Here is a 24,532-nt window from a genome sequence, read left to right on the forward strand (position 1 = left end):
AAAAAAAAAAAAAAAAAAAAAAAAAAAAAAAAAAAAAAAAAAAAAAAAAAAAAAAAACTTTCCATAAACACAATATTTTAACCCTATATCATGAAGATAATGATCCATACTTAGAGATATAAATAATTAATGATGTTTTATAGCACTAAAAAATAAATGTGATAAATAAAAATTAAAAGCCTAAACTTCTGAGACTATAAGAATAACAATAATAATAAAAATAAAAATAATAAAAAATTTAATAAAGTCAAATGAAAATAAAAATGCAATCAATATGGCCCTACTCCCAACATAATGTGATCGTGTTTAGAAAAATAAAAAATAAAATAAATATTACTTAGAGAAATTAAAAATAAAAAAATAAAAAAAAAAAACCCTAAAAATTCCATGGATGACTTAAATCACTCGGAAGCATGACGAACATAAAACTCCATATTTTATTTAATGCCTAAAGAATTATAATTTCTCGGGTCCACGTGTCGCTTTCTCGATTTTACACATCATTTATGTTATATAGAAAATATATAATTAATTCTTTTTCACTTTTTATGTTAGTGGATCTCCAAAAGAGTGCATGCTAAGCCAATACCATATAAAATATCCAAGTCAATATTCAAACATTAAAAACATACTAAAAAACAAATAATAATAATAATAAATTCATATTTTGTCAATCCCAACATAATTTAAATATTTTGTTCTTTATTTTCTACTTTATTTATTAAAAAAATTATAAATACTTTCTAATTATTAATCAAAAACTATTGAAAATAAATAATTAAGTGTGAGCTTGAAAAGCATAATGCTGAGCATTATAAATTCTTTTATTCTATATTATTATTATTACTATTATTATTATGAATAATTTTGCTTATTAATTCATCCATGTTAACCACCACTTTTTATAATACAAGCAATCATAGTTTAAAATATATATATATAAATATATATAATATGTTAGCAATCATAGTCTATTATATTATACAAAGGTTTCATTTTTTATTCTAAAGAGAAATATTTATTTATAAGATTTTCATTATATAGATATATATATATAACATTTAAAACATTGAAATGCTAAAAAAAGGAGAGGAAACCTTAAAAAACAATAAACATTAAAAGAAACAAAAAAAAATGTTAATAATTATAGAAATGCATTTTTTGTCTAATTATTTGATTAATATTCATTAATTATATTTAAGGTTTCTGATGAAATGAAGTTGGTGGGTTGTTTTCTTTATTCATATATGGTATCCTTAATTTCTTTTTTATTTTTTTTTAAACTAATTATTTAATTTGTTATTTATCCATTTTTTTAAAATATGGATTAGTGTTAATTAATTAAGCAGCAAGAAAACCCTAATTTAGTTTTAATGTTTCCATCAGCTCAGTAACACCAAATCTTATATCCAAATTATACCTTTAAATGCAAATATGAATTAAAACAATGTAATACGATCTCTATTGGTACGAGACTTTTTGGGTAAGTCCAGAATAAAACCACGAGAGCTTATGCTCAAAGTGGACAATATCGTACCATTGTGGAGATCAGTGATTCTTAATACTTAGAATAGTAATTGAATAAATACCTCTGATTCGCTATCGAGATTCAGCTTATTAACCAAATACTTCATAATCAAACGAACTTTGATCTTTTCATCCCTATTGATTTTTGAAAAAAATAAAATAAAAAAACCCATAAAAATGGATTTTGATCCAAAAAAATTCAGAATTTTTGTGTTAATTTGAGAGAGAAAGAACTCACTTGATTCTTAAATAGCTTTTTGATATCTGAGGCAAAAATGGTTGCTTTCTTCTGCATTAACAAACCCAAAAATTTTAAGGTTTAGAGAATTATTTGATTATGACATGTAATTAGAACAAAAAGGAGGAGAAATCTTACTGATTTTCCAAGGCTTTTAATGTAAACCAAATACCCGAACTGGGCCGCCGGGGAGGGTTTATGATTCTGATATCGGAGCTTGTCCCGGCCGCCGTGGCGTCGACCGCGATAGATGGTATGCTCGAGTGAAAAGAAGAAGAAGATAACATGGTCGAAGTAGACGGGTACGTTTGAGCTACGTTGATATCAGTCAAATTGAAAGAAGAACACGAAGGCATCCCTATTCCTGTTTCTGTCCTCGTCTCCGTTTTGGATGTTATTACAGCCTCAGGGCCGCCGGGTAATAGATCTAGCTCGACCAAAGGGGAGGTGGTTCGAGGTATCTCATATTGGTCTCCCCCGACGCCGACACGGCCGATGCTTAATTGAAGCCAAGCATCATGATCATCAGTATTAGAAGGGGATTGATGATGAAGAGAATTAGGAGAGGACTCATCATCATCCGCCATGGGAGGATCAGATCCTATGCAAGAAGAGGAAGAATATTGATCACAAATTGGAGGGCCACCATTCATTAAGTGGTGGCCGCCGCCTCCGCCGCCGCAAAGATGGTGTTTGGAGAGGTGGTTTAGGGCAGCGACCATTGTCATATCCGGAGGAATAGAGGGAGGCATGGAGTGAAGAAGAAATTAGGTGGAGAAGCCATGGAAGAAGAGAAAAAGAGGAAGAGATTGAGAGATCAAAATCAAAGTGCATTCCATGAGATTGGAGTATTGGATAATCACTCATCTAAATTCTTGCTTTTCATTATTTTCTCTCTCTCTCTCTCTCTCTCTATCTTTGGAACCTTGTGGTGATGATGAAATTCTTGCACAAGAGAGAGAAAAGAGTTTGGTGGGTAATATATATATGTATATATGTATATGTGTGTATATATATATATATACGTGTGTGTATATATCTGAATGTATATATTATGTTTGACTAAATTAATAAAAAATAAAAATACAGGTTAATACTATGTTTAAAAAAAATACCCATAAAATTTTAAAAATAGCATTAACGTTCTTTATCTATCTATATATATATATATATATATTGTGTTTGACTAAATTAATAAAAAAAAATAAAAATCATATGGTGTTTAAAAAAATACCTATAAAATTTTAAAATAACATTAACGCTTTTTACTTTTATACAAAAAAAAGAATTAAGAATTTTATTATCAATATATGAACGAAAATCATCTAATAATATTTCATAAATTATCTAAAAATATTTTGAATGGGTAGTAACAATAAAAGTATTTTTGAATTATTTGGAATATTAATTTTTTTTAAAGTACAAATTATATTAACTGTTTTTATACAAAGTAACGGTAACAATATTTTTTAGTTTTTTTTTTTTTTAATTTAAGGATATTTTAAATATTTTTTAAATGTAAAAATATGTTTCTAGTCTTTATTTTTAAATTATAAATTATAAAAAATTAAAAGAAAGAATTTAAACATCCAGTAATATATACTTTAAGGGTTGAGCTAAACTTAAATAAAATTTGATTAACGGACATTTAAATTAATATTCGATTTAGTGGATAATTTTTTTCAAATTATAAATTTAAATATTTATCCTAAAAATAATAGACATGAAATATAACACTAACTTCGAGACAAAAATCGAAAAAGTTATCTAAAAATGAATAAAGTATAACCGTTTTTTAATAAAGTAAAACAAATTTTGTTTGTGTATAGAAATTAAAGTATTTCTAAATTTTATTAAAGAAGTACCGTAATAAATCAACTTTTTGCACACGTATTAGAATGTGTCGTGACTTTGAAATTTTGTAACGTAAATGAGGCTTAAAACAAGTAAAATGTGTTCGAGGTCGAGAAATGACATGCATGTAATATAAATCAAACAAATGTTCAAAAATTTATTTTAAAAAAATGATGATTAGTCTATTTGAGAATATTCAACGGATTAAAAAACATGATAAAATATTAATGTTAATTATTTTTAAGAATTAATTAACGGTTTTTGTGAAATATTTTTAAAAAAATGTAAGGGACACATGGCAATCCTTGAAAATGACCATAAAGACCTTTCCCCTTTTGCAATATTAACAAATAATGGTTTATTTTATTCCTTAAAACTTGATTTGTGATGGTTAAACTACAATTGATTAATTGATTAATGGTAATTATTAGGAATTTAAGGTGATTGCGATTGTTCAATATATTCCATATATAATGTTAAGGATATTATGAAGACGGGTTTAAAAAATCTGATGATCCGAAAAATCTAATCAACACAGTTCAATTTAAACGATCTGGTTGAGTTATGAACTTATTTGAATTGGGTTAATATATATAATTATATATACATGAATTTATTTTTTATTTTTATTTATTTTCCAACTCTTGGTTAAACAAATTTTATATATTTATTAAAATTTATATATATTTCTTCATGTATTTGACACATAATTTAAAATTTACTAATTTGGCCCAAAATGGGGTGAGCCCTATTATTCAATTAAATATTTGTTTATTTCTCTATTTTTGGGCTTTCTGCGAAATACCTAAAAGGTCCCTTTTTTAGTTTAAGCCCTTGGCCATTTCTGTGCCCTTCTTTGTACATTTCATATGATAATTCGAATTCATGGAGAATTTTCTATGTTTTTGTATACATTTGGTAACTTTTGTGTTATTCGTCTCCTAATTTGAATCAGACTCGTTGAAATCAAGCTTCCTATCTAAGTTGGTTTCGGGATTCGATCATACATATGCCCTAAAAGGATGAACTAGTTGATTTATTTTCGTGTATGTATGTTGTTTAGCTTGTGCAATTTCGTTTTATTGTTTTTTTTATGTCGAGACTGATCAAATAGATTCACTTAGAAATATAAAAAAGAGTTTTTTTATACTACCATTTGACCTTGTGGTAAAACTAAATTCTTACAAATGGGTCAAAAAATTTTGATCTTCGGATAATGTTAAATGATAAGATAAAGCTTGTTTTAAGGAATTATTGAATGATTCATATTTTCTTTTAGAAATGTTCATATGATTCGAGAATCTGACTAACCTTGATGTTCAGTTGGGTTAGATTTTTTTTTTCTTGGTTTGGTTTGGGTTGAATTTTTTAAAACCAAAATTTTGTATCTATTCATGGATTGACATTGACCCGAATAATCTGAAGATAGAGTTACAACCCAACCCGACCCAACCATGTCCTACTTTTAAAATTTATCCAACTCAATCCGTGTACACTCTTATTTTCTTTTAGGTTGAACCACAATAATTGTTTTGATATGTTTTCAAATCAGAAACACCGTCATTTCATATTAGAACAAAAATTCGGGGCAAGGATATGATATCATCCACATTTTCAACATTGATGCCATTTATGTTGTGCGATATTCAAAACTTATAGCGAGAGAAACCAAAACTTAGAGAAACGTCCCATTTGATATCTCTTGACACCATGGCCAATCCTACACTTTTCAACTCAAATGCCCCTTTTTTTCCTCCTTTCTTAGAAGTGTATCATCCAAGGAAGTCAACATAATCTATATATTACATCTCCATGAAGAAATCTTCAAAGGAAAGGCTCCAAATAATATCAAAAAAGGTGGATGAGCCTTCACTTTTTGTATTGATGGGAATGAATGTAACAACATTCAAACATGGAATTTGATCATACTATTCAATTACCTTTGATTTTTAACTGAATTATCTACGAATGCTTAGTGGTAATTGGAAGGGAAATCACTTTCAATTGATAAGATGTTTCCCTACTCTTATCATTTTAACCTTTCCCACACAACACAACAAAGTTTTGGCCACCTAAATATGTGTAATGTAAACCCAAAACTATTGATAAAAAGACGATGTCTGTTCATACTCATGAATCAACTAATCCATACGATTTTTATTTATTTAAACTCAACCCAATAAATATAATTCAACCTAAATCATAAAAGTTGAGTTCAGTTGGGTTGATCAGGATCTTCAGATCACTGATCTTTTGAACACTCTAAAACATTACCCACGAACACCCTCGAATTGGATTTCTACGTAAGACTAATTCTAACCAAATGAGTTTGATAATCAACCCAAAACATGAAGCTGAAAGAATTTATTATCAAGAAGTTGTTGAACTATCAGATGCATATATAGCCACAAGGAGAAGCAGGGAAAACCACCACACCTGACTGATTAATGTGGCTTTAAAAGGAGTGATTATAATAAATGCATTTATGTCAAACGAGTTTCAAAGGAGGTTTCTGGCTTTTCTGCTATCCTATTGTAGATGATATGCTTAGAAATGGTAGATCTAAAGGTTGAACTAAGTAAAGGATTTGATATAAAGGATCTAGGCCATGCTAGAACGGAAACTTTCAGAGATCAATCTGCTAGAAGTCTATTAATTTCAACAAAAATGCTAGAGTAAGTCAACAAGACATAGCATACAACCAGGGTACGAATAATTGACGATTAATATTTTACTACCAGCATCTATGCAACCTGCAAATTGGCAGCTTTTTACCACAGTATCACAGCTATGATATAGTTTCTCTATTCTAGTCTAAACCAAAAGAGTTCTGGATGACAAGTCTATATCAATGGAAATCCACAACAAGAATGAAGTAAATTTTGCTTACCAGTAGTCAGCACAAGAGCATAACCCATCCTCAAAGTGATGAAAACGATTCATGTCTCGGATAATAATACCGCGTCCAACAATCTTGGATATTAACTTGATTGCAGAATGGCAATCAACGCAAATACGAAGATTTTTAATTATGCGAATCGGGCATCCAGCTGGCATCCTAACCAGACCGAAAGCTAAGGCTAATCTTTCACTGTGTAACCAAAGGAGACGCTCCTTCTCATCGTCTTCCACGTCAAGTAGGACAGCATTAAGATGAGGAGAATATCCTGCCTTCCTGGTTTTCATGTTTAAGAGTTCAAGCATTCCATTGATTAACTTCAAGTCGGGGTGCGAAGTATCGGCCACGGTGAAACAATGAACGTTACCCTGGTTCTCAATCCAACTTAAGCCAGGCTCTTTCTGTACTCCTTTTCTTTTCATATGCTTTCTAACATGAGCCACATTATCCCACCTTCTCGCCCTTGCATAGATGTTGGACAATAAAACATGGCTTGCTTCATCTCGAGGTTCCATCTCGAGCACACGCTGTGCAGAAATTTTTCCTAGTTCAACATCATTATGGATTACACAAGCCCCAAGCAGAGCACGCCAAATCATTACACTAGGCTCAAAAGGGATATTTTCAATAAACTTAACAGCCTGATCAAGATTACCTGACCTTCCTATAAGCCACACCATACAGGTATAATGCTCCATACATGGCTCAATGCCATAATCTTGTTTCATAGAATTAAAATATTGTTTTCCTTCATCTAACCGGCCTGTGTTGCTGCATGCTGACAAGAGACCAACAAAAGTCAACTCGTCAGGTTTGCACTCTGTTTTTATCATAAGATCGAACATTTTTATTGCCTCCACTCCTAGACCGTGCATAGAATATCCACAGATAATAGCATTCCATGAAACTCTGTCTCGTAGATTCAACATGTCGAACATCAAACGAGCATCTTTAATACTACCACACTTGGCATACATATCTATTAAAGCATTACCAACTGCAATATCTTGGCCATAGATGGTTTTAGCTGTCAAGCAATGAATCTGAAGTCCAAGTTCTAAGGCAGCAAGAGTAGCGCAAGCACGGAGAATGCTCGAGTACGTCACTTCAGTTACCTGAACTGCGTATCGAAACATATCGGAAAACAGACTCAATGCCTTCTCCCCATCACCCAACTGCACATAGCCTACAATAATTGTGTTCCAAGAAACATCATTTCTGTCCGATAATGCCTCGAATAGTTCCATTGATTTTTCAATACACCCACATTTAGCATAGCAAGCCATAAGGGCATTGGACACAAACACATCAGTAGATACACCAGCCTTAAGTGCATGTCCATGGATTGTTCTACCCAAATCTAAAGCCTCCATGGCTGCAGAAGCTTGGAGCACACTAGAAAATGTAAATTCATTAGGCACAACAAAAGCTCTCCTCATTTGACAAAAAAGTTCCAAAGCCTTTTCAGATTGACCACTCTGAGAAAATCTTGCAATCATGAAACTCCATGGAATCACATCCTTTTTAGGCATATCCCCAAAAGCTCGCCAAGCATCATCATTATCTCCACATCTGGTGTACAATTCAAGTAGTGCAACTCCGACATAAATATCTTGCTCGTAACTTGTTTTTAAAGCAGAACAATGAACCGTCTTCCCTGCATCGAAGTTCTGCAGGCCAAGACAGGCCTTAAGCACACCAGCAAAAGTAAAATTGTTTGGCCTGAATCCAGCTACCCTCATCTGTGAGAAGAGTTCCAATGCTTCAGAGAAACAATCATTTTCGGCGTAAGAAGCAATCATGCCAGTCCAAGCTACCATATCCTTACAACTAATCCCATCAAATACTTCTCTAGCCATATTAACGCAACCACAAACAGAGTAAGCATCGATAAGAGCAGTCCCAATAAAAGTATTAGAACCATATCCAATCTTTAATACACAACCATGGACAACACTCCCCAATTCTGCCCATTCCATACTAACAAGCAATTTCAAAACACTAGTGAAAACAAATGGATTAAGCTCATGACCTTCACCGTGTAGTCTACCAAATAACTCAAATGCCTCAAAGAATTCATTAGACTGCACATACCCGTGAATTAGCGTCACAAACGAAACCGTATTTCTCTCAGGCATTTCATCGAACACATTTCTGGCATCAGGCAACAACCCAAGTTTCACATACGCATTGAGAAGGACATTGAAAGCAAACAAGTCCAAACAACCACCTTCTTTCACAATTTTACAATGAACAAGTTTTCCCAAATTTGCATCACCCCTTTGGATACAGTCTTGGAGCAGAGCAGCATAGGCATGAGAATCGAACTCCAGCCGCGGTCGGTCGGCCATACTCGCCGTCCATTGCTGAGGCAGAGCATTCTGCGCACAGAAGTAATACCCAAGATTACTTCTTTGAGCACCGTAACTGCAATGCGCTCGGAAAGATGAACATGGTAGCTTTAGGCGGTGACCAAACGACCTGATCATGCGCCTCAAAATACCAAGTTGAAGCTCAGAGTGTATCCAAGAAAATCCATGAGAAACAAAGTGATAATTTGGACTGTAAATTGACAACAACTTCACTGTCGCCGCCAGTCACTGATACGAAGTTTTCAAGAAATGGTTTGAAAATGGGATTCAAACAATGAAGTCACCCTTTCCCTAGCCTAAAAACAGAGATTATAAGTTTCCTAAGTTATTAAAATATATATATATATATATATATATACGAAATATATTTAACTTAATAAATAAACATTTTACATTTTTTAAATAAGTTAAAATATATGTTCTCTCTATTATATTCACTTTTTTTTTATTATTATTTCATCGGTTTATTATAATATAATACAAAAGTCAATCCACGTCCGGCTATCAATATTGGAATTTCAATTTCTCGAACATGTAATATTTCAGTCTCCATAAATGTAACTTCGGGCTAAAATAGAAAAGTGTACAAATTCTATTTTAGCCCACAAGCACGGTTTGTGGGTCTTTTTTTTTTAGCTTATTTGACTATTTTCTCCCGTCTATCTATTTATTTAATAATTAAAACAAACCCTAGCCTAAATCTCTATTAAGATCGGAGTATGGAATCCCTCTACCCTAGTCGGTAGTAAATAGAGGTGGAGCAAGGGTAAGAGAGTGAAGGGGGAGAAAACTCTTTGAGCTACCCTTCATTTGTTGCTAGCCTGTTCGGAAAGCACGTCTTGCATCACATATCGGATATCTCAAACATTCACCCAAACATTGAAGACCGAACTAATCTCATTCTTTTTTATTTATTACTACAGCGCACCAACTGAAGCAGAAACCGAACCTCCTCCGTAATGCCTATCTATATATGTGAGTGGAAGAAACTTAGATCCAATCGAACTCCTATGCGGCTCGGGCATAGGACTATACCGTCAATTCTTCAGAATCATCTTCCAATCTTTGTACAAATAAATTCCTTAAAAATATAATTTTATAAAAAAAAAGTTATGAATATTAAAAGTTTTAGGTTACAATTACCTTATCAATTTATTTTTCATTAAATAAATACTAAAAAGTCTAAAAAAAAATTAAAAGATTTATAGACCATTTTTTTAATTTTAGTCATTTCCCCTCCTGTCTCTACCTTTCTCCATCCATGGAATTGAAGACTGAAGTCGTCTCCTGAGTTTGATCCACGTCATCAATTCAGTCAACTTTCCCGTTGACTACGCTTACCGACGTGTTCTTCTCCTCAGCGGACCAATCACTGCTAGCCCCTTCAATTTTAGCCAATCATAACCTGCCATGTAGGACACTAATCCCTTTTCCCCGCTTCGTGGAATCCATAGTGTAGACCAATTTATTATTTCAGTCCCATTCCACGTGGTATTCAATTTGCATTAAAATTACACATTTGCCCTTAAACTTGTTAAATCAATTTTTATTTTAATTTTTACTACATATTCTATTTTTCGCTTAAACTAAATTAAATTAACAGAAAATATGTTGTAATTATTTTAATTTACATATATTTTCTAAATTAAGAAATTTCTTTTAATGGAAAATTTGTACTTGGTTCTAAAGGTTATTTTTTATATTTTATTATACTATATTTGAAATATATCCTTTTTGTGATTTATGAACCTATTATTAAATTTTGATTTGAATGATCGAAAAAATATGAAGTTGGATAAATTATTTTTTAAATTTATGGGTTTTATAGAGATTTTGAAATATAGATCGAGATCAAGCAAAAATTTAGGTCTCATTTAGTCAAACCCTAAGCTCCTTTAGGTGAAGGGATAGACAAGTCTCGGGTCAAAGCTCAAAAGGGAGACTTAGCTTAAGGACGATGCTAATCCCACCATTTCATACACAATGAGCATAAAAACAATCCAAATGAGGTTAATCGCATTCATTTTTGTCAAATTAAAGAATACATAATAAGTCATATTATTAGATTTTTTATTTGAATAATCACAAAAAAAAAAAAAAAAAAAATGATGTCATAATTTTATACTTGAAATGTTTAATTTTTAAACTTTTTTTTATAAACGTAGTGTGATGTCAAAAATATTTATAAATTTTCAAAAATAATATTTAAAAGTTTGGAGATAATCCGTTTAAATAAACTATTTTTTGTTGATATAATGATGGTAAAAAAAATGTAAATTTTTTCTTCATAATTGTTATTTTTTAAAACATAGTATTAATAGTATTTTTAAATAGTTTTAAAATATTAACCAAACTTTAAAAGATTCGAGATATTTTTAAACACAGTATTAATGATTTCATCTCAAATTAATGGTAAATATTTATATTTTTTTACATTAAAAAATATTTTTTTAGACCAAATATAAAATTTGAGTATAATTTTATTAATTTAATTTTTTTATTAAAAATATTTCCCAAAAAAAAAAAATCCTAAAATTGCATCGTACATTATTAATTGACTTGGTTAAAATTATTATTAGAAAATTGGATAAAAAAAAAAGAAAAAAAAAGAGTATAATATTCAAAAAGTAGTTTCTAGAAAGGACGAAGCAAAGGCCTTAGAATTTAAGAGCGCTTTCTTCTTCCTCTGAACCTCAGATTGTTCATTCTATTGGTATTGACTTGCTGGACTCGCCTCACTAATGGGGGAGCTTACTCCCAGCCCCAATCTCCGCCTTCTTCCTTCCGCAAAGTTTCTCATTCTCTTTCTACTAGTCAATTCCATCTTCTCCTTCCACTCTGCTCTCTCTGAAATTTTTTTCGAGGAGAAATTTGAAGGTAAATCCTTCAGTCTTGCGTCCTGTAAAATGATTAGGCCACTCTGTTTTTTTTTTTTTTTTTTGCTCTTTGATGTGTTTGCACTTTTGTGATGTGAAAGAATTTGGTTTCGTTTTCGTTTTTTTCTTTTTTCTTTTGATTTTTTTTTGAAGCGAGTGTGGTTAAATGTGCTGTCCGATCCGCTTTTTGGAGATGGATGTGGCACTGCCTGATTTAGGGTTTTTCTTTTGATCTTGTTGTTATGTTAGAGAAATGGATTTTTTTGGATTTCAATGGTTTTGTATTAGTGGAAGTGTGAGATATTATGCCTGTTTTTAGAAGGTAATCCGGTTTTGTTTTGCGTTTATTTTTTTTGGCTGCTTCTGAATGTCGTTGAAATGCTGTATTTTACGCAACGTGGGGCCATTCAAGGTTTGCAACCTGGATTTTATTTAGGTAAGCTTCGTTTCTTCTTTACTCTGATACGTAATATTTCTTTTCTGTGAGGTTAGATGGATGGAAGAGTCGTTGGGTCTTGTCTGATTGGAAAAGAAGCGAAGGGAAAGCTGGAACTTTTAAACACACAGCCGGAAAATGGTCTGGAGATCCAGACGATAAAGGTTATTTATTATTCGTTACTTTGCTAGAAATAGCTGATCGTTTGTTCATAATAAATTTAAGAGTCAACACAGTTTATATGTCCAAGAAACTAACAAAATTGATGCATTGATGAGTTCATTTATTTATTTATTTTTTAAAAAGTAGGTCGTATATTTAACTTTCTATCTTAAGTCTTCTTCCTTTTTTTTTTTTTGAAACACCATCTGGTCCCTGGACTTGGAACTCATTCCATTTTAGTCTCAAATGTCCAAATTTAGTCATTGTGCTTTTAATAAATTTGAAAATTAGTCCTTAATGTTAGTTTGAAGCTAATTTGTATACAATAATGATTACATTATGATTCGAGGAAAGACACTATTTTAATATCTTTAAAAATTTATAGAGGAAAAACTGATAGCGGGAAAGTGTTTTTGGACTAGGTGCCACTCTACTAACAGTAGGAACTAAATTTTAAGATTTATTGAAAGTATAAGGACTAAATTTGGACATTTGATAGTACTAAGACTAAAATAAAACATGTTCCAAAGTACAAAAACCAAAATGGTATTTTAACCTACTTTCTCTGATAGCAGATGCTGATGATGACTGTAAATTTTGCAGGCATTCAGACTTACAATGATGCTAAGCATTTTGCCATATCTGCAAAGGTACCAGAGTTCACCAATGAGAACAGAACTTTAGTTGTTCAGTATTCTATCAAATTTGAACAGGATATTGAATGTGGTGGCGGGTACATCAAGCTTCATTCTGGTTATGTCAATCAGAGGAAATATGGTGGTGATACCCCTTACAGGTCTGTCAACATGCTATGATGTGCTGTTCTCTATCTCTTTGTTTGTCACTAACTTGAATGAGTAATTCATTCCTCTTATGGTATGAGCTCATAAACTTTCTGATACTTGTGAGACCAGTCTCATTAGACAATGTTGTCATATGGTGTCTTCGCATATCTATGCATGCTATGGTAATCAAGCAATCCTTAAGAAAATGGATTGGACAATCATCATAAGGAAAATGATTTGGCTTCAGGCTTGTTCATTTCAGTACATCCCTCTTTTCATATTCTTTAGGATAAGTCTTATGTTAAAATAATAAATTTATGGGCAGGACTTTTAATTTTGTATCTTTTCCAGTAAATTTATATTCTTTGTTTAAAAAATATGATCATCATAATAATAACATCAGATTTGCTGATAAAATTTTCCCCGCCATTGGACAGTGACCCTACATGTAGGCATTTTTCCACCAAATGGTAAAATACGACAAACTTGTATGGGCGAATTTCATCATGGTGTTGTACATGGTCTACCTATTTTATATTTACCATGTGAATAGTATCTTGCTTGATACTACTAACTATGAAGATAGGAAGCCGCTGCTCCCTGTTTCTACTGATTGAAATTCTTATTTCTTTTTTTTTTTCTCTCAAAAAAGATTTAAAAAGTAGAAGGGAAACTTTATCCTGTTTGGCTGTTGAATTTCATCTGTTTCTATCTTTTATATTTTGTGAACTCTCAATGGTCTTTAAGTTGTCTGTATAAAAATGTATTAATAGCAAATGGAAATGACTATTCTAGATCATCTTTGTTTCTTGCAGTTTGATGTTTGGACCAGATTTATGTGGTACTCAGACGAAAAAACTCCATATGATACTTTCTTACCAGGGACAGAATTATCCCATAAAGAAGGATTTGCAATGTGAAACGGACAAGTTAACTCATTTCTACACATTCATTCTTAGACCTGATGCTAGTTACAGTATCCTTGTTGATAATCGAGAAAGAGATTCTGGAAGCATGTACAGTGATTGGGACATCCTGCCACCTAGGAAAATCAAAGATGTTAAGGCAAAAAAGGTGCTCTTCGGATACTGTAATTTTCAACATCTATACACTTATGTGAGACTTGTGAGTAGTTTATATATATATGATCCTAAATAAGGTCTTATTCTTGTTCAGCATTATCTGCTTGAACTATTGAAGTCCTCAAATAAGTTGCATCCATATGCAACTCGTTTCATATTATACTTACAGCATGCTTCTGTGTTCCACCTGTTGGTGTTAAAGATTCATAGTCTATTATCAAAGATATGCCAAATAGTTGCTTTGCAAGGATGCACTATACAGTTTCTAAAATTCCCTTTACCTTACAGCCTGCTGACTGGGATGACAGAGAATACATTGAAGATCCTAATGATGTTAAACCGGAGGTATTTAGCTGTACATTTTACCTGATGGTTGTTGGATGTTATATATCATAGCTTTAAATAGGTTCTTTTCGTTCTTTTATTTAGGGATACGATTCAGTTCCAGCCGAGATTCCTGATCCAAAGGCAAAAGAGGTTTGTTGATACTTTTGCATGCTTAATTTGGTCAAATCAAGTTTTACATCCTTCCCGAATTGCTGAAGGGTTCTAGTACTAATAAGTTTTGTTGAAAAACTCTCCTTGTAAATTAGTTCTTGTGATGTACTTGACCTCTTTGATGTTTCATAAATAGCCTGATAATTGGGATGAGGATGAGGATGGCATATGGAGGGCTCCCAAGGTTCCAAATCCAGCATACAAGGGACCGTGGAAGCGTAAGGTGCAATAAGTGTTTTCCTATATATGTCCATTGGAATGTGTTCTGTAAGAGTTCTTATTTATCTAATGGCATGCTCCACAGAAAATCAAAAACCCCAATTACAAGGGAAAGTGGAAGACTCCATGGATCGATAATCCAGGTATGTTTCTTCTCAGCTGTTCAGATGCAGACAGCAGAAGGCATTTGTGACAAAAGAATTGCCATAACATTAATGTCATGGAAACTAAATGAATTTATTTTATGTCATGTAAGCTGCCTGAAAATGGACTTGTCTATTTCAATATTTTCGATAATTGGTAAAACAGTAAAGCTAATTGTACATAATCATGATCTCACAGGCTCTCCAAGTTGATTCTTTGACTCTTATCATTTATTCAGTTGTTAAAGTTCTGTTTTGAGAAATGGCCAGCCAAATTAGCTAAATTTCTCATTAAATGACGTCATATTAATTTCTTCTTTTTTCATTTTTTTGTTTTATTTATCCAGAGTTTGAGGATGATCCTAATCTTTACGTGCTGAAACCAATAAAGTATGTGGGCATCGAAGTTTGGCAGGTAGATATCATGATTTGTTTTGGTTTCCCTTTCCAAAATGCTCTGATTAGTTGTCAGAGTGAAAGTTATAATTAATCATATTCTCTCATGATTTGGCCAATTGTTGATATTTGATATTTGTCTGTAGTCCCTTTTTGGTTCTGTATTCTAGACCAAGTATAATAGGTCTCAATATCTCCAGTAATTGGTTTTCTAAATTATGTTGTGTAGCATCTGCTTGATGTCTCATGTTGAATTACAGGTAAAAGCTGGATCAGTGTTTGACAACATTTTGATATGCGATGATCCACAGTATGCAAAGGAAGTTGTTGGCAATACGTTTGCAAGTAATAGGGAGGTATATATTACATTTCCTGGAAATTTCATTTTGGACAGCTCCAAGTAGCAGGAGCTTTTCAAATTTACTTCCTTTCACCCTACCCCCAGCCCAATATTTGAAAAAGAAAACACACACAAGAAGGAAAAAGGAAAAAATGATTGAATATAGAGTTGTCAATTCCAATATGTATACAATTTCAGGCTGAAAAGGAAGCTTTTGAGGAAGCAGAGAAAGAAAGGAAGGCTAGGGAAGAAAAGGTGAGAAGTCTTCTCGGTTTTATTGCCTGATGACATAACAAAACATGAATTCTAGATTTTTCAATTCAATATAAATTGAGTGTAGGAGGCTGAAAGGGCTAGAGAGGAAGGTGAAAAGAGAAGAAGGGAGCGAGATAATCGTCATAAAGATAGGAGGAGGCATTATCGGAGGGTATATCTCTAGCTGAACATATCTCATCTATAATTTATCGTCTATATTGTGCATATCTCTTCTGGTCTTTGCTGCCACAAAAGAGTTGGGGCAAGTTATTTTATCGACTTCTTGAACAGTACTCTTTCCCTTAAAGATCGTCTTTCTTGCAAGGGGCAAGAGTGTGTTGTCTTTATAACTTTTATTGCTTTTTCTTTTTTGGGATATATTATATGTGATCCTTCCCTTGTCACGTAAATGATAAACGAAACTTACCATAGGTTATATGTATTGGGTGATATGGGATGCTTTTCCTTTTCTTCAAAGTTCCCAATTTTGCATTTTGGTGGTTATAATTTATTTTAACCTGAATTCAGTGTTCATACAACTCCTAATAAACCCATTAGTCTATTTAGTTCATTTTTAGAGTGTGCTTTCTCAAAGCTACTGCTGTTTCGGTTTGGCTTGCACTCATGCATTCTTAGGCAGACATATCCTGTATCATTCCCAAACTCTTCAAGATTTAAGTCGCTCTTTATCTTCCTTTCTCTCCACCTGGAAAGAATGCGAGATGTTCATACTCAAATTTTCTTTGTTCTTATGGGAAGAATCAAGTCTAATCTTAAAATTTTGCTTTGCAGGATCGGCATCACTTTGATGACTACCACGTAAGTTTCTCCTCCCCACTTTTGCTTATATTCCAAATCTATCCCAGGGGTCTAAATATCGAAAAAAAACCTCGAGTTTTCTATCTTCATAGCAGAGATGAGGAAACTACTATTAAAATGTTGATGCAGATCAATATTCCTTAAGAATTCATGGAGAGACCAACTTTGATTTAATAAGTTTTTCACGTCTAAAAAGTTATAAACCAAGTATTAGTAGTCTTTATGATTTGTCAATTATTTTATGAAAATATAGACATGTCGATGAATAGTAAATTCCATGATCCATTTATGATTGAATTTTACTTAGGCTAATGAAACACGGTGGGTTGTTACATGAAAGAAGTAGCTGATTAAGACACATCCATTTGCCTAAGAACATTTTAGCATTCAATTGTATTTGCAGTTATGTTCATGCTGAAGCGAACAAAAACTTCATACTAAGTCATTGTAACACACTCATTGATGGTATTGCAGGATGAGTTATGAGGACGTTTGGAAGTCCACTTCACTTCACTTCACTTTGCTGAGAGGAAATATAATTGGTTCAGAAGACGTCCAACCTTTTTGTGCATCTGCTGTGACATTAGAAACTACTGCCTTTTTAATTGTTGTAATGAAACTTTCCCATTAAGGAGGGTTTGTAGTTCTCTTTCCACTATGTATTTCTTGTGTTTGAATCTTTGCTTGCAGGTCCTGAAATTCGCTTTCACAAAGCTAATTCCAAACCCTATGGACTGGTTTTGATTATTAATAATTATTTCACTTGTCTCAATTTTTTTTTTTTTGGCTATATTTATACTTTTTTTAAAAGCCCAGGAAATTGAGTAGAAGGGTTTTAGGGATTAAGGGGGATTGTCCTGGACCTTCTTTCTTCTCCTACGGATCCCTAAGAAAGTCACCTGCGGCAGGTTAGTACAGTTAGTACAGTTCGTACAATTCTCTCTGGTAGCTGATTTTTCCCGTGCTGTCTTTTTTCTAGAAAATAATAATAAAATCATAAGAGTTGAGCAAGAACAAGAAAATGAAGAACTGCTGCCTTTTTGACAAGTGATAATGGATTCATGTCCAGAATTTTAGATCAAGAGTTAGAACTAAAAGAGTTGGAACTAAATTAGTAATATAAATTGACTTTATTGAAAGAAAAAATGTTAAACAAGATTAGTAAATAAAAAAAGAAAGAAAAAATGTTAAACAAGATTAGTTAATATATAAAGTATAGGTAAATGTATACTAACAATAAGGTATTTTTTTTATTTTTTTTTTTAAAGTAAAAAGATGTTCATTTAATTTCCATCCGTATATACAATCAGGTGATTCAATAAAACTTTTAAAAAGTTTAAATTAATTTTGAAACAAAATATCAACTATTTTAAACCCATTAAATATTTTTTTTAAAAAAAATTGAAGTATTATATTGGACTCATTATATTCTTTCATTTTGTCTGAAGGCTAAACTTCTTATCCAAAAATATATATATATATATATATATATACATACATATAAATATAAAAAATATATTTCTCACATTAAATCCTTCAATTTATGAATTAAAAAACAATGAATAAGAATCTTTGGATGATGAAAATTATACTCTATCAAGGTCGTCGGCAAACAACCATCAAATTTTGGGCATCTTTAAGCATAATAACGACTTTCCTATTTGTAAAATTCTCTAATATAACCCTCTAAATTTGGGGGGGAGTAGTTTATACACTAAAGAGTCAAACAAAAAGAAAAGTGTTATTTTGAATTGAGTTCATCCAAAATCACTCACCCCAGAAATTTGCAGTCCTTAAAGCACAACCAATACTCCCAGAAAGAAATACCAAAAGAATCTACCTGAAAAAACAGTACGAAATCTGTCGATTAGTACCAACTATTGCATACTGAAAATTGGATTCGCTTGGAACTGCCATTAATACGATCTGGAGCTCACACTATCTTTTTGAATCAGCCTCATGTGTGAGGATATTTGTGTTGGAGATGCTCGTTCTAATCTCTTAAGCATCATTCTCGCCTGAAAACTGTGCTGTTCGACCAAGCGGTAGTATATGATCTTTCAAAGTCTCATATTCGTTGGACCTTATCTGAGCACGATCAAGCACCTATGCAAATGAGAGTCACAGCAGGATGTAAGTATATACCAATTTAAGAATCAACGAATTGAATTTCATCAAATATAAGAATACTCTTCATGGTCAATCACCAAAACAAGAGAACGACATGAACTTCAGAGGTCCACTCAATTAAACTATATAGTGGTACAAAATTCAAATTTTGGATAGAAAGAGGAAAATCCACCATTAGAATCTGTCTTCAAAAACATTATAAAAAGTATTGACAGCACAAATATTTCCTTTTCATTGTTTGTGTGTGTGTCTATATATATATATATATATACAAAACAATTTTATTAATTAAATGAAATATACTACAGGGAGGTCCCATCTAAAAGGGTTACAAAAAATATTTCCAATTAGATAAAAGGGCATTTAACCTATAATTGCTAAAAAGAATATTTGTACACCAGTAAAGAGACTAATCAATCCTCTGGGGATCTTACTTCATTCTGAAAGATTCTTGAACACTTGAGTTCAACTGAAAAATATGAATATACAAGCAGCCACAAAAGAAGCTGAAAAAATAATACAGACCCAAAAGATCCGTAAAAAAAAACTACAGAAGTGCTATAATTAAGGCTTTAATTGTTAGAGGATAATCAATCAAGCAACATTTTTGTAGAATATTAATCAAATATGCAACAATTTCAACATCTGATTACGATTTCCTCAAAACGAAAAGTTCCAGTCAAGGAGAGGAATAAGGTCACATGTCATCAACCAATTTTCAAATTAAATAAATGGATATTTTTTAGCACTAGAAAAAGAGCACAAGTAAGTTGATTTGATATCAAGTGCACCCATACAATTCAGAATATCCTAGTATACAGTTCTACAACTTGGCATTAGCGATAGCTGATAAATATAAAGCATGTTTCAGATCATCAAGATTATCATTCCTTTTAACTCTTAAACTGTTTCTTTAATACTCCGTGCAAAACAAACCATTAGTTTCTAAGCAATAGAGAAGATTTATACGGAGCCAAACCTTGTGAAACAGACTTCTACTATTTGACACTTGTGAGTCAAGTGACGGAATCCGGCAAACAGATAAAGCTTCTATAAACAGGAGAACAATTACTTGCCATTGCTTCATTCTGAATGCCGGAAGTGCATCAAGGAAAGTCATAGTGTCTAACAAACACCCCTGCACAAGAACATAAATCAACGTCACTCGCATGCCAAAGTTGGACTAGCAGTAGCACAATGATAGAATACTTAATAGGATAATGAAAATTTGTACTAATAATACTACCAGTAATACAAACGGTCCATCAGGTCAGGAGATAAGAAAATTGAGGAATGAATCCACTCCTTAGACTACCAAGGTACATTGAAAATAGTATTTGACAAGGCCATAACATCACAAGAGAATGCAATTCAACACCCCCTCCTTCCTCTCATCAGCATTTTCCAAACTAGATCAAGATGTTATAATCTTGACGTATAACTAAGAATTACTATATAATGAATGCGACTCTTTTGGGGAATGGTACTGCAGATACTAAATAATTTTTGTGTACATACATACATACATACATACATACATACATATATGTATGTATGTATGTATCAACACAAAATAAATAGTAACATAATGAGCTCTGGATCTACGCAAATTAACGTAAGTTCTCAATTATCACCAAGAAAAATTATTGAGAGAAAAAGGTGTCATGAATATTTCAACAATACCATCCCGTGCTCCAAACTTGATATTGGGGTTGATAGCTTAAGTTCAGAGGCAAGTCCAGGTATTGACCGTGTCAGACATCCAGCAAGTGTTTGCTTGATTTCAGAAGATCGGCCATCAGCAGAAACAATTTTCCTCGGATACTCCCTCCCATCAATATATTGAAATTCCTCGTGGAACTTTTCATCTTTTCCATAAATGTAGGCCAGGGAAGATGATGTCATCCATGCAAAGATTGCCATCCACATGGTTGCAAAAGAAGATAACTGAAAGCAACAAGATAATGTGGTGGGAAAAAATAACATTTTTAAGTTAAGAAGAGAAGGTACATCCAAAAAAAGAAAAGGAGCTTACAGTTAGGCTGAAACCCTCTGGAGGCGAATCATACCAAGAGTCTTCGGGATCAAACAGATCAGAATGTAATATCCCAGGTTTGTTTGACTTCTCTGAGGATGAATATGGTTCAGATATGTTCTTGCCATTTGTAGATACTTCTTCATTAGCATCACTTGGACGTGGCAATATAATAATTCCAGCTTCAGACACTGAATATTACAAACAACCGAACACAAAGAAAAAATGTATAAAGTGTCTTTTATTTGTGAGGTATAACAAAGAGCAGAGCACAGAAGGAATAACTATACGAGTAACCATCTAGTTCATATTCATACAGCAATTCTAAACCACCAAGAGCCAGTTTTTGTTTTTTGTTGGCTGAAGTTACAATAATTCAAGGAAAAAGAATGCAGAGAAGGGGAAGATAATATATTTGCTAATAATCGATGAAATCACAACAAAAATTAGACCTCTGGTTGGGTTATACATCAAAATAGGGATAACTAGATCTAGTTTCAGCCGTAAAGCACATCTAAGGGCCAAACAAGTAATATTATCTTTATAGCACTTAGTACAATAACTAACCTCAATCATCATGAATAGAGAAGAATACCTGCATCAGAGACCTCATTTTGCCCAGAAGTAATTGCTTCAGCTGCTTGGCTCAGTGCCATTGCACAGGCTTCAGCAGATTCAACGCGTAACATGTCCTCATTACCATTGTCAGCATTTACCAAATTGCTTGTCATTCTGGAACATTCCTTTGTCTTCCCCATTTCTCTGTCCTCTGGAAGGTTTATAATACTGGTCTCATCTGTTTTTGCATCTGCCCAGGTTACAGAGCGGCGCAGGTTTTTCTTGCCTGGTTGTTTAAGGGAGGACTTGATCTGAGTTTCGTTAAGCTCATTAGATCCACCTTTGGGCTCTTCAGTCGTTATATTGCAATTAGTATTGCAGTGATTTGAAGTTGAGGGAGAATCAGACAAATTATTATTACTTTCTGCGGTGGCTGATACATTAGTCCTTTCTTTTGTTCCTCTTGCCTTCCGTCCAACACTGTTTTTTGTGGGAGCTGGACCATGCGGGGTTTCCAAAATGGTAAACTGTTCATTTGATTGTTTACCACAGAACTCTCCTGTTTGTGCTTTTGACTTTGTATCAAAAGTCATCTCTTTCAAACCAGATGATATCTTCGAAACACTATACTCTTCATCTGTGATTACAGTACTTGCGAAAGAGAAGTCACTGAAGAAATCCTTTTCAACACCCAATTGCTTAATTTTAGCTTTAGAACCTAAAATAGTGCACCAAAACTCAATTAAACAAACAGGAGCAAGAAAATACACTGTTCACTCTTTTTTTCTTTTTTTTCTTTCTCCTCTTTTCTCATAAAGACATCCCAACTCCCAAGAATGCATTAGCTTCTATATATTATTTAACAATCAAACACAGTAAGTTGCAGACATGCTATAAAAAGTCCAACTCCTTAATTTTAGCATTAGACCTAATGGGAGAGTACTTAAACTCACTTTTAACCACCTATACAAATAAATCTGAAGTTCAATTTTCCATTTTAGCATTTTAAGAATGTTTTTCTTTTTCTAGCAACTTCTTTTGAATGCATAAGCTTCTCTAATATGGAATTCAACAACCAAACACAATAAAACTTTGGCATACAGAGGAAAAAAAAAAGAAAAGAGAAGAATGGTTACCATCCTTGAGTTCTTTTCCATCCTTGCTAGGCAAAGTCATGATGTTATGATTTCTGTGTGGAACATAGCCTTCAATTGCATTTGATGGACCCATCCACTCTTCAATGGGAACTTCTCCTATACTGCTTTCTATCTTCTCCTGAATTTCAAGCCCCAAATCACAACTGTTCCTCGTATTTTCCTTAGAATCCAAACTCAAATTCTCAAACAATCTAAGAATTTCTTTAAGTTTCCCGGGATTCATAACCGAACATCTCTCATCTTGCAATCTCCCAGAAAAGGCACGACTGTTAATGAGACAAGTGGAAGAGCAGTACTTATATGTCTCTTCTAAATCATACACCTTATGCTCTTTTAAGGAAATTCTGTACCGGCCTTTCCTAGTGTTATCAGATGGCAAATTAGATTGGCATAATGGATATCCACAGAGGTTTGCAATAGACCGCTCAGTCACCACGTCTTCATAGTCACTGCGAGACATCAGAGACCCAGCTGCAAATAGCTGGTTCTCATTATGAATTCCGTCAAGGAGTGCAAGCTGCAATTTATAGACTGTGTCTTTGATCAAAATAGTCTGATTCTTTGCCATTGGGAAAATTCCTCAATATGACTTCACTTTCCTGTAAGTGAAATGATAATTTAACATACATCGGCGCAGGATAAAGATTAAACGTCTCGACATTGTATAAAACAGTCAAACAACAAGGATGGGTGCCATTAAGGCACTTGATAATTTCTATCCATATAGCTGCTAAAGACCGTTCCATGTACAATTTGATTAGTTTTTTGCCCTATATGAACATAACCAATACCTGCAGAATAAAATGCACGAGCACGGACAAGGCCACACACTATTTTACAGAAAAACTAGTAAAGACAACACTAACCAATACCTGCAGAATAAAATGCACGGGCACGGGCACGGACAAGGCCACACACTATTTTACAAAGAAAACTAGTAAAGACAACACACTTAGACTTGCAAGTCAAAATATATCTATACTCTCATACAATTCCATGAAATTATACTTTGTATATTACAACATATATAGAATTTCAAGAGCACATTCAAAATATCTCAGACCAGCACCAATACAAAACCACAAGTTCTTTCTTTACTAGAATCGTCCGACCAGACCGACAATCTAAACCAAGACAAGGAGGAGAGTTACGTAAGTAACAGCAGATGTTGACAATGAAGACTTCGCATAAGGCACCTCAAGAGAAGAACATGCCAGTGACATTCAAGAGATTTCAACAGAACGAGGGAGATAGAAATACTGCGGGAGGCAAAAACAGTAAATTGGAAGATGAGCTATCAGACCTGCAGGGATTGGATACTGGCAGTGGTTAAACTTTCCTCCGAAGAAACTGCCGCCGAGCCGATCGCCGCCGTAGAGGACGACGAACACGATACCGTGAGGAGAAGGAAAAATTGAAAACGTTTCTAACTTCAGCAGTTCGGTCCGAGGGTTTTAATTTTCTATCCATAAGAACCCAAATTCAGACCCCAGCTACAGTTATTTAATTCGAAATTTATGAAATGTTAAATTACTAATTTATCCTTCTCACTTTCAAAAATATCCAATAAATTTTTAATTATTTTTTATATTTTATATTTTTATATTAAGCTTTTATTATCAATTTTGTGCCTAATTAATCCTCTATATATATATTTACCAACTCAAAGTTTTTATTTTTTACCCGGAAAAATTCATTTTAAGAAATATCATAAAAAAAAAAAAAAACAAATGAGAATATTTATTGAACGC

General features: G+C 32.9%; 4 protein-coding genes across 6 annotated transcripts in view; 1 reads left to right on the forward strand and 3 right to left on the reverse strand.

Annotated features, from left to right (window-relative positions):
- The window catches only part of LOC111479202, a 5,641-nt gene extending 2,979 nt beyond the window's left edge, over positions 1–2,662 (reverse strand). The window contains exons 1-3 of the mRNA XM_023123754.1: positions 1,904–2,662; positions 1,766–1,816; positions 1,590–1,662 (exon numbers count right to left, since the gene is read on the reverse strand). Coding sequence (XP_022979522.1) covers positions 1,590–1,662; positions 1,766–1,816; positions 1,904–2,517 — 738 coding nt within the window. The 5' untranslated portion in view covers positions 2,518–2,662. The remainder of the gene's footprint in view (positions 1–1,589; positions 1,663–1,765; positions 1,817–1,903) is intronic.
- A 3,590-nt stretch (positions 2,663–6,252) lies between these two features.
- LOC111480092 (putative pentatricopeptide repeat-containing protein At5g13230, mitochondrial) lies at positions 6,253–9,176 on the reverse strand. Its single transcript, XM_023125044.1, has one exon. It carries the CDS (start codon positions 9,005–9,007, stop codon positions 6,506–6,508), a length of 2,502 nt encoding a protein of 833 aa, XP_022980812.1. The 5' UTR covers positions 9,008–9,176; the 3' UTR covers positions 6,253–6,505.
- A 2,355-nt stretch (positions 9,177–11,531) lies between these two features.
- Positions 11,532–17,655, forward strand: LOC111479576 (calreticulin-3). The gene is made up of 14 exons (XM_023124292.1): positions 11,532–11,767; positions 12,259–12,366; positions 12,968–13,160; positions 13,965–14,223; positions 14,520–14,576; positions 14,661–14,708; positions 14,866–14,952; positions 15,034–15,091; positions 15,439–15,506; positions 15,748–15,843; positions 16,026–16,082; positions 16,168–16,254; positions 16,875–16,901; positions 17,376–17,655. Exons 1-14 carry the CDS (start codon positions 11,632–11,634, stop codon positions 17,385–17,387), a joined length of 1,293 nt encoding a protein of 430 aa, XP_022980060.1. The 5' UTR covers positions 11,532–11,631; the 3' UTR covers positions 17,388–17,655.
- A 925-nt stretch (positions 17,656–18,580) lies between these two features.
- Positions 18,581–24,238, reverse strand: LOC111479539 (putative RNA polymerase II subunit B1 CTD phosphatase RPAP2 homolog). Of its 3 annotated transcripts, none has more exons than XR_002717661.1 (7): positions 22,761–23,349; positions 21,662–22,342; positions 21,067–21,257; positions 20,715–20,978; positions 20,011–20,169; positions 18,839–19,007; positions 18,581–18,741 (listed from the first exon to the last, which is right to left on the reverse strand). XR_002717661.1 is itself a non-coding variant. In XM_023124237.1 (7 exons), the coding sequence occupies exons 2-7, from the start codon at positions 23,347–23,349 to the stop codon at positions 18,903–18,905; spliced, it is 1,908 nt and encodes a 635-aa protein (XP_022980005.1). In that variant the 5' UTR covers positions 23,350–23,380; positions 24,085–24,238; the 3' UTR covers positions 18,581–18,902. The 3 variants fall into 3 exon arrangements, 2 of the variants coding, with proteins under 2 accessions (XP_022980005.1, XP_022980004.1); XM_023124237.1 differs by adding an exon at positions 24,085–24,238 and having other exon boundaries at positions 18,581–19,007; positions 21,662–22,261; positions 22,761–23,380; XM_023124236.1 differs by adding an exon at positions 24,085–24,238 and having other exon boundaries at positions 18,581–19,007; positions 22,761–23,380.
- Positions 24,239–24,532: the final 294 nt, after the last annotated feature.

Source organism: Cucurbita maxima, unplaced genomic scaffold (assembly GCF_002738345.1).
Source record: "Cucurbita maxima cultivar Rimu unplaced genomic scaffold, Cmax_1.0 Cma_Scf00005, whole genome shotgun sequence".
In the NCBI taxonomy this organism is placed as follows: domain Eukaryota; kingdom Viridiplantae; phylum Streptophyta; class Magnoliopsida; order Cucurbitales; family Cucurbitaceae; genus Cucurbita; species Cucurbita maxima.